This window comes from Parasteatoda tepidariorum, chromosome 2 (assembly GCF_043381705.1).
Source record: "Parasteatoda tepidariorum isolate YZ-2023 chromosome 2, CAS_Ptep_4.0, whole genome shotgun sequence".
Taxonomy (NCBI): Eukaryota; Metazoa; Arthropoda; class Arachnida; order Araneae; family Theridiidae; genus Parasteatoda; species Parasteatoda tepidariorum.
In genome coordinates, this window is record NC_092205.1 from 73,378,827 (window position 1) to 73,388,883 (window position 10,057).

The following is a 10,057-nucleotide window of genomic DNA, read 5'->3' on the forward strand; positions in this document are numbered from 1 at the left end:
ATTGGACCAGGTATAACGAATTTCATAATAAATGGAACTAATTTATTTAAGAGTGAGAAGCTTTTTAATTATTTCTTAATGCTTACATCACCCTTACACAATATATGTTTGTATGATATGCTCAAATTAACTGTAAATTGTTTTGCAGATCACGCTCAACTAGATCCACTTCCGGTTATGACAACAGCCTTAGTTTAGATTACGAAAGTGACATGCGTTATTCATTTGAAACTGATAGAAGTTCTAGACATTGCCATTGGGAAGAGGACACAATAGATACTGAAACTGATAAAAAAATGTTAGAACGTTTTCAGAGTTCTAATAGGCGGCGTAGTCTTGAAAGACAAACAGGATTTGATGAATCTGTGCACGACCGTTTCATTGAGCAATATAATCCTGAGGACTACAAATATAGAGAAAGTCCAGAAGCATATCCCCAAAGTAGTTTTGATAGTTATCCTAGTTTCAGAGAAGATTCAGTTTCAACTGAATGGGATAAAAGTAGTCGATATACCACCCCACAGCATAGCTACGCAGAATCAGATGTGTATTACATGTCACAGTGGAATGGCGAAGGCGCTGATCCAGCAACGCCAAAGGCTGTTAGCAAATTCCCCACCGACGAATCAAGAACTGATTGGAGTAAAGTCAATGGAACAGTTGGTGCTAGGACTGGGAAGCGTCTTCCTGAAGTGGAAGACTGGCACAAGGATAGTACCAGTAGTGAGTGGAAGAAAGGCAGCCTTGATTCTCAGTGGAGTAAAGACAGTTCTAAAGACTGGAATCAAGACACTCCAGTTGTAAAAGAACCACCCAAACTTAGTAGACCTAGTTGGATTGAAGAAACTCCAACTAAAGTTGAAAGAGTGCTTCCAGAAACATCAAAGAATGCTGCTGACCATTGGAGTGATAATTCATTGGACACAAACAAAGAGGTCGATAGGTGGAACAGTCAAGCAGTTGAACCTAATAAACGAGATAATGATAGGTGGAATACAAATAGTGTTGAAACTGTCAAAGAGGTTGATCAATGGGACAGGCAATCTAAATCTAGTAAAGAAGATCAGTGGAATAATCATCCATCGGAACCCGTCAAGGAAGTCGATAGGTGGACTAATCGCACTGTTGTAGAAACTGAAAAAGATAGCAATAAGTGGAATAGTCCAAAAGTAGAAACACCTACAAAAATGGACAGAAGAAATAGTAAAAAATTAGATGCAGGAAAAGCAGCGGAGAGGAGGAACAGCTCTGTATCCATAACTAAAAATGGTGAACAATGGACCAACCACCCAACAGAAATAAAAACTGATCTCTGGAACGAAACAATAGAACCAATCAAAGAGGATGATATGTGGGATGAAAGAACTAACAAAGAACCCATTAGAAATGCTGAGAGATGGAAGAACCAAGCCGATGATGCCATTAATAACGGTTGGAGTGAGGAGACTATTGTTCAAGACTGGGCTGATGAACCAATGTCAAACCACCAAATGGACTCTTTAATCAGTGAATGGCAAGATGACAACGAAAGAAACGAATGGGTGCCGGATGAAGAGGAAGAGAAGGAATTTGAGAATGAACATACAAAGCCAGAGTTTCCAGATATACAGATTAAGGAGCCATCTATTAATGATATTAATGGTAAAGAGGTTGAAAATGATGTCAGTTATAAGATTCAAACCACAGACTCAATCGATTATGAATCGACTTTGACTGTTAATGGTAAAGATGAGGATATGGTTCTAAATCGAAGACCCAGTATTATATCTATGAAAGGTGTTCCTCCTTCATTAGCTATTGTTCCTGATCTGACTATTGAAATGGTATTGCCAAAATCAGAAGTTTCAGAAATCATAATTGATGATGGGGATCCAAATATGTCCAGGGCAAAACGTCGATGGATCAACGCTTTCAACAAGATCGTTGCTCAACTAAATGAGGTAAGCTTTAACTCGAATTATTTGACTCTTTAAAATTATACTAAGTAGGTCATATCCAGAAATGATTGTGCAAAAAAGTGGATTTTGAATGTGGCTATCTTAAAAGACTTAGCTTATTTATAATTCTTTTCTTAAGCAAAAAAGGAAAAAAAGTCAAATATATGGTTATACTTATAAAGTAGATTTTATTTTATTTGATGTTGATTAAAAAAATTGATTTAAAATAACCAGTTACAAATTAACCAGTCATAATAATTCATTTCCTTGAAAAAAAGTTTTTTTAAATTAAAAGTAAAGTTAATATTTTACATGTTTTGTAAAAATAGTTTTGTTTTTTATGTTGTTATCATTCACTTCGAGAAAAATTCAGGGGCATTATATTTAATTGATTTTTTGACAAGCTCTACATTAGCATATTCTAAAATATTTTTAACTTTTTTTTTAGATTTAAAAAGGAATATTTTTTTAAATTAAAAATTATGAATTTCTGTGTTGATTTTTTTATTATTAAATATTATGATTGTTGTAGTTGGATACTAAAATAAGCAGTTGAGAAAATAGACAAATTTGCATGCCGAATTCTTAAGGGGGTCTGCTGGGGAAGGAGGTTAAATAATAATGGCCACATTTTTGATTTGAACTATCAGAAAATTTTCCAAGTTGAATAAAATTTAGAATTTAGCATAAAATTACCGGTTTCTAAATTAGGGTTTGCCTTTTTCAGTAATTAAGTTGGATTATTATGTTAGATTGTTTAGTTCATATTATTTAAAAAGCTTTTCATAACTTAGCATCAGGTACATAGCTTAAAAAAATATTTTTAACATTTTATAAATAAAATATTTTATGTGCATGCTAAACTATTAAGGGGGTCTGCTGGGGAAGGATTTTAGATAATAATGGCTGTATTTTTTATTTTTTAATACTCAAATAATTTTGAATTCAATCAAATATATTTTCTAATATTTAATTATTAATTTAGATCAATTTTGCCATATAAATCATTTAAAATGTTCAGTTTCAAATTTCTTGCATTACATTAAGCTTTCAGATCTTAAATGAAACAACTTTTTAAATCTTTCATATGCGTAAATATTCTAGAAAATCTCATGGACTCACTTAACTGTCACAAATGGATAAAAATGAACAATTTTTATTTATTTATATACTATTATTAACTTAGCATGACTTGCTCATGCTCTGTTCCTTAGCATAGTTGCTATTTATGTCACTATAGTTGGATATTAAACCATCACTACTCCTACAGATATTTTCTTATGTACATTATTTTAAGTTTTTACATTAATCTTGTTTAAAATTTTTTCTTATTTCCATAAATGATGTTAAAAATAGTTAGCTCCTTTTATTCACAGTTATAAGAAATAAATAGTAAGTGTAGCGAAATATATCTTAAATTTGGCCTTACTTATCTAAACTCCTTCAGCGAAACCCTCCTAACACCGCTCCCCAGCACTGATGAGCTCAGCTGATCACTTCACTAACTCATCTCTTCTATCTGTCCTTTTTAAATTCTAATTTTCATTTTAGAGTAAAGGTAAGTAGCATAGGAATATTGATGGCACCTTTTTATTTCCTAAGTTGTACAATTTTTAAGTAAGTAATTTTCAACATTTAAAATTCATTGATATTTTCATTATTTGCTTATGCAAATAACATCTTAAAGGTAAAATATAATGAGATTGCTTTACTCATACCTTGTAGATATACCTTTTGCATTAACCCACCTTGGTATAACTATCACAAGTCCTTTTTAGGTGGCTGGTGAAATTGTACATAGTGTTTGCGTAGAGCTATGACAATATTCTGATAGGATGATGTTTGAACTCTTAACCATCATTCTATTTTATTTTGAATCTGCGCGATGATGGGTTGAAATTTAGCTAAGATGAACTGATATTCACACTCTTATTCTCTAAGCTTGCAGGACCTTAGAGTTCTGTGGAAGGGACACAAGGGTTCTGAGACTTATGACTTGTTTGTGATATGCAAAAACCTTTAATGAAAACACAACAGGAGCATCATTCCTGATAAGTAGCATGATTGATCAAAATGATAAACCACACATGATTGTAAAAAGATTTAATTAATTATGTATGACAGAAGTAGATTGTTGTGTACTCAAGGAAGCTCTGAAGAAAGGTGTTTCTAGACTGTTAAGTAACTAATTTCTAGATCCATGCTGAATGTTAAATTATATTGCATGATGATGTCTTGTGAAATTGGATTTTTAGGCCAATCTAGTCGATAATTTCAAGGCGAGGTTCCACCAAAAAGAGGTCTATAATTAAAAGGTTCTGTAGTTAATAAAAATTGGGAATTACTGCTCTAAACAACTGCAGTATAATTTTAGTTGTGTAAGTGGCTGTTGATAGATTGTACCAAATGTTTGAGTAGAGTTTTCTATAACCCTGACATGATGTTGAACCCCAAACTGTTATTCCTTTTTGCATTGAAACCCATTGTATAGAGTATGCAGTCAGCACAAGAAGTGAAGTTTTTTCTGCTATTCCTTTAGCCACTACAGGATAATTCTATTCTTGTGACATGTTTCAGAAAACTTCATTCCCAATAAGAACGATAAATTCTTCAGCTATACGCAATATCTGCTAGTATATAAGACATGTTAACTCGATCCTATGTTGGTTTATAATAATAATAAAGTTAATAATAATTTTTTTAAATAATTTTTTAGAAACTATTGAGTAAAAATAGTTCAAACATTTTTTAATCGATTTTTTCACTTTCAAAATATTTTTTATCTTGAATGAACTGATGTCTGTTTCCAATTAATTTTTTTCTGATTTCTAACAAATGCCAACAGTAATTTAGTCAAAAGTGCCGTGTCGTGTTAGCCATCTACTCAGATTTGTTCCACCATTCCCTGCGTACTATCATGCAATATTATCTAATTTATGTAATAAGAAAAAGCCTTGATTGCTTTTATGAAAGGGAGCATTTCTGTTTTTTTTAATAGATATAAAACGTCTTTTATAATTAATGTAATTAAAATACGTGTTTGGTATTTTGAAGAGCTAAAACTTGAAAATATGAAGAGAAAAGAAACTATCTATAATTGTTAAAATGAAACTGTTTTCTGCTTTTTTATATCTCGATATCAAAACTTTGAACGACTTTACATGTTTCTTCCTGTTAAATAAATCACATTTTCTCATTGGTTTCCAAACGATTCCTAGAAAAAAAACATTAATTCTACTTTATTTTAACATATTTTTGGAAAGTGAAATTAAAATGAACAATTTTTTTTTAGAAAGAACGAAGTCACAAAAAGTATTAGTTTTCATTCTAGAAGAAAACTAGTCTTGCAGAAACTAGGAGAGAAATTTAAATGCTGTAAGGCAATGTAATGTTGTCATTTTTTTGTAAATTCTTATTGGTCAATACTGGGATTTTTTTCCCTCCACTTTCTTTTATGAAAAACAATAAAGACATTCTCCGTTTAATCGCCGCATATAAAATTTCGTGTGATCGTTCAAGTGATTATTACGCTTTTTGAATTCGATTTTTTCATGCATTTAATTCATTTCTGGCAAACTTCTGGAAGTTTTCTTTCCTTACGCTTAATGCATTTTTTCATTCTTTCTGAAAATCGTTTAGTTTTTGTTCAATGAGCTTTGTCGACTTATGATGATTTTTTCTCGCCATTTTTCTGTAACACAAAAGACCTTAAGGGCGGTGATAAAAGTGCATCGTTGGGAAAAATAGATGGGGGTAAAACATAAAAGGGGTAAAAAAAAGGTACAAAAAAGAGATCTTCCATTTTAATTGTGAAGTATTTGTGGAGTAGTGGCGCAGCCAAGTTGCAATTTAATTTCTTTTATAGAATCGATTTCCTCTCTCTTAATCATATTTATTCTTTGTTCGCTTCTCGTATTTTGTTCCATTATTTTGTCCGTCCCGTGACCTAATAATACTAGTTGGAAAGTGATCGTTAATTTTTCGCTAAAGTCAGATTTTTGTAATGTCGTGAGTGTCCTCATGAAACATTCTTCAGATATTCAAAATCATTTTAAAGAGTTAAGATGAGTGATGGAGTAACAGAACGCAATATCTAAATATTTAAACATGTTTATTATAAAACTTTCTTGCCTCTTATTTTTCCATCAAACGACTATTTCCCTGGTTTTACAACATTGTTTAATAGAGCATTTAAGCATGCACGGATTATTCGATAATATTTTTTTAATGATAATTTTACTCCCAAAAACGTGAATTTTTTGTTGCAATTTTCTATTGACTTTAATCCATTTCTAACATCATATAGAATCTGCGTTGGAGTTCAACAAACGTTGGATTTCACATTATATAAGGTCACTATTTTTACATATTTTGAATAATTAAGAATTAAAAGAAAAAAAAGGAATACGTATCTATAATTTTACGATTCTACCAGTTAAGGATATCTCGTTTGTGAATCCATGTTAAGTTTCCTTAAAAATATTTGTGTCTTTTCATTTCGGTAAAATTTGGTTCTCAGCCAATCATAAGTTGTTGCCCATATTTCGTAATTCTCTTGATACGTTGGATACAGGGTTGCTAGTTAACACGTTGAATGCCACTCTATTTTTTCATGTCTTGCCCGTCTGGCCAAACGGTAAATAACTACAAACTAAATTTGCAAATATTAGGCAGATTTTGCTAGTTTTTTTAAGGGTTTAGCATGACATATCTGAAATTAGTGGTGGATAAAAATCTACTGAATTGAATTTATTAAACCAGGAATCACAATTAATAAACTAGCACTTGAAAATATTTATTCACTGTCCGGAGCAAATTGACATCTCTGTGTATATAAATAAAACTATTTTTGTGTATTCTATATTGCATTAATTTCTTCAAACCATTTTAGTAACGATAATAATTTTTAAAAAATTAAAAATTTACTTGAATTATGTGTTTCTAATAATCTTAGCTTCACCGGTGACCCCTGTGGCGCTAAGAACTAACTCAGTGCCGGTCAGTGGTGACCCCCATGGCATTCAATGTGTTAAAGAAGAAGAAAAAAGCCAAATCTTTGAAGGGGAATAATTTTCAAATTCTAAAATCTATGCCCTTTATTCTAATTCTGAAAACAGCGCAAAACGTCCAGTATGAAGAAAGCCACAGTTTTGTGAAAATAAAGAAGAAGAAAAAAAGCGTTTGTGATCTAATTTTTTAATATTTAATGATTTACTCTAACTCTGCGTTATCTGCGCTCATAAAAACTGGCAAAAATTGAAAATTATTCATTGTTTTTGATAATTTTCATGTAAGGGGAAAAATTTCGTCAAATTGGCGATTTTCAAGGAAAAGTTTAATAACTTTTAAAATATCCGTATAGTAATTCTGTATACGGCAATGTGGTAAATATTGGGTTGTTCAATAGAGGTTTTAACTATATTTTTTCCCAGCATACTTCACACTAAAGCCACATAATCATTATATATTTTGACAGCTGATATATCAGTTCTAGCTTGTGAAAAAGTTCAATTGATTCTACTCAGTAGTTTTTGATTGGTGTCTTTCGAAATATGGAAAGCAGAATTTTCGACATATTTTACTTTTTTGCTATCGAAAAAGCTAAAATACTGTTCAAGCTAGAAAAATATTTTCTGATGCGTACGGAGAAGCTGTATTGGCAGTACGACATTGCCAAAACTGGTTTACAAAATTTCAATTCTGCAAAATTTCTATTAAAATGCGCGAATCTGTTTCACATCAGTTTAAGCTGATGAAGACACACTAAAGGCATTTATTGATAGATGCCGGTGAATAACAACTCGTGAGATCGTTGAGAGATTAAATTAATTGGATTCGATTGTTCATGAGCTTTTTGAAAAGCCAAGGTTTAATCTTAAAGCTCGACATATTCTTCGTGTTTTTACGGGATGAAATTTGCGTCATTGCGTCTGTGATTTGCTTTTCAAACGTCAAGAAAAGGATTTATTTTTGAAGCCCTTCATCTCTGGGGTCAAGAAATGGGTTGTCTGCCACAATGTTCCGGACACTGCAAAACTTTTTAGAAGGTAAAACCTTTACTTCAATCAGGTAAAAAATCACCTGGATCAGTTTTTTGCCAGCAAGGAACAAAAATTGATTTAATGAAAATATTTATTCGCTGTAAAAAAATCGCTTTTCATTTTCATTAAGAAAACAAACAAAACAAAAACAAAAAAATAAATAAATAAAAAATTACTTTTCCAAAAACCCAAAGTATAAAAATTCATTTGTTTCAATAGAATATGAGGGTGTAAAAAAGCGGCATGTTTTGAGCACTGAAAAATGACGCCCATTCTCAAAACTCGCCAGAAAATGAGCGACGGATCAGAGGTATCTACTTTTTCCACTTTCATATTCTTTAAAAACAAGTTAAGTTTTTATATTGAGTAAATCTTTCAGTACAGTTTCTTGGGTTATCTGTTTAATGATTAGTTTACAATTGTAGTGTAAGGCACTTAAACCAGGGTTCTCGCGAGTCTTGTAAATTTTTAAAAGTGGTAGCAATTGTCGATAACAATTGTCGATAATTAAACAATTATCGTTAAACAATTGTCGATAATTTAATTTCTGTGTAACTACCACTAAAATTTTTTTTTCCCAAAGAAAGTATATATGCAAGAAAATTCCTGTTGACAAACCACTTAGCGACGGGGAGTGGTGTATTAAAATGAGAAATATCTTCTATCATTAACCTGAATTTACTACCACTACTGAAAATTTTCAAGGACCGCGTGAATCCTGTAAACTGAGTCTTTTTTTTTCTTCGTAATTTTCTTGGTGAAACAGCTTTGAAAAACTATTAAAATATCTTTTTGGAAACTTTGCATCCGCTTAAAAAGAGCTTGCTCGACTTGGAAAATAGTCGTAAGAAATTATTTGCTTAGATGACGATGGTAAGTACATTCATGCTTTAGGTGCATCTTATAATTATGCGTTTTATCTGCTCCAACTCTTTTTGTACGAAAAACTTCACACTCAAGTTGAATAAAAAGTTAGTAATCACTTTGTCTTTTTCAATTTCCGCTTGAAATATTCTTCCGAAAAATTCCTTCCTTGTAAATTTTGCGAAAAGGACCTGACATTTCATTAATGAAGTACTTTTTTTTTTATTTCGCCTAGATGAGTAAATAAACCTTGATTATGATTTATTTTTAGCTGGTTCCTGCCGAAAACAAAAGTGCCGCAAAAAAACTAGAATTCTTTTGCGGCTATTGTGTGCTTTGTTCTCGATTTGTGTTCCATTATGTTCATTTTTTAAAAAGGTTATAAAAAGGAAACTAAAAAAAATTACTATGATTGTAATTTGCTGGAGTTCTTATCTTTTTCGCCATTTTGTTTATCCTGACGAATAAAAGTGAATAGAATTTCTTTTATTCTTTTTATGAGGCTGTCAGTAAACATGATGCATTTCATTGTTTAGTTTTATATGTTTAATATGGCAAATGCTTTTAAGTGCAATTTTGATAAAGCAAATTTTTAAGGTAAGTTTAAACTCGTTTTTGTTTTCCATTTGAAGAGCTTTACAGAAAAAGGGTTTATGTTAAAAGGAGTGCTTGTCGTTTATCTAGTCATATACATATAGTGTCAAGGGTTATTAGTGTAATGGTTTATAAAAATTTGGTGCAGCGAGTGGTCATTTACTTGTTTCCTCTGTTGGTTTGTCTTTTTTGTTTGTTTGTTTTGTTTTTATGCCAGGACATTTATAGTTCTGATTTCGTTACTTTAAGTGCGCATTCTCGTTTGTTTTACGCGTGTACAAACACATCCCGGTCACTGAACTCTACATTCAATCCAATCCGAGCTCATTTTGCTACAGCTAATTTTTAAGTTCAGTTTTAACTTTTCAATTAGTTTCGTTTGGATATGTTTTGCATTCAAAGGATTGCTTGGTTCATCTCTGTTGTTGTTGTTGTTGCTAATTCCCATCTGGTCTGACGGGGTCAGACCAGATCAATGAATCCGTTGATATTAAGAAAATCCGAAACCAGAATGGGAGAGGAATGAATGTCGTTCCAGTCCAGCCCTAAACAGTTCAAGATGTGCTCAGGTGATGCCTGGTTTTGTTGGCATTTAGGGCAAAGAGGAAAGATCTTTTGATT

At 31.7% G+C, this 10,057-nt stretch overlaps 1 protein-coding gene across 1 annotated transcript in view; it reads left to right on the top strand.

Annotated features, from left to right (window-relative positions):
• LOC107444247 (protein unc-13 homolog B) overlaps positions 1-10,057 on the top strand; it is a 541,472-nt gene that overhangs the window by 34,291 nt on the left and 497,124 nt on the right. Inside the window, exon 10 of the mRNA XM_043038846.2 lies at positions 149-1,940. Coding sequence (XP_042894780.1) covers positions 149-1,940 — 1,792 coding nt within the window. The remainder of the gene's footprint in view (positions 1-148; positions 1,941-10,057) is intronic.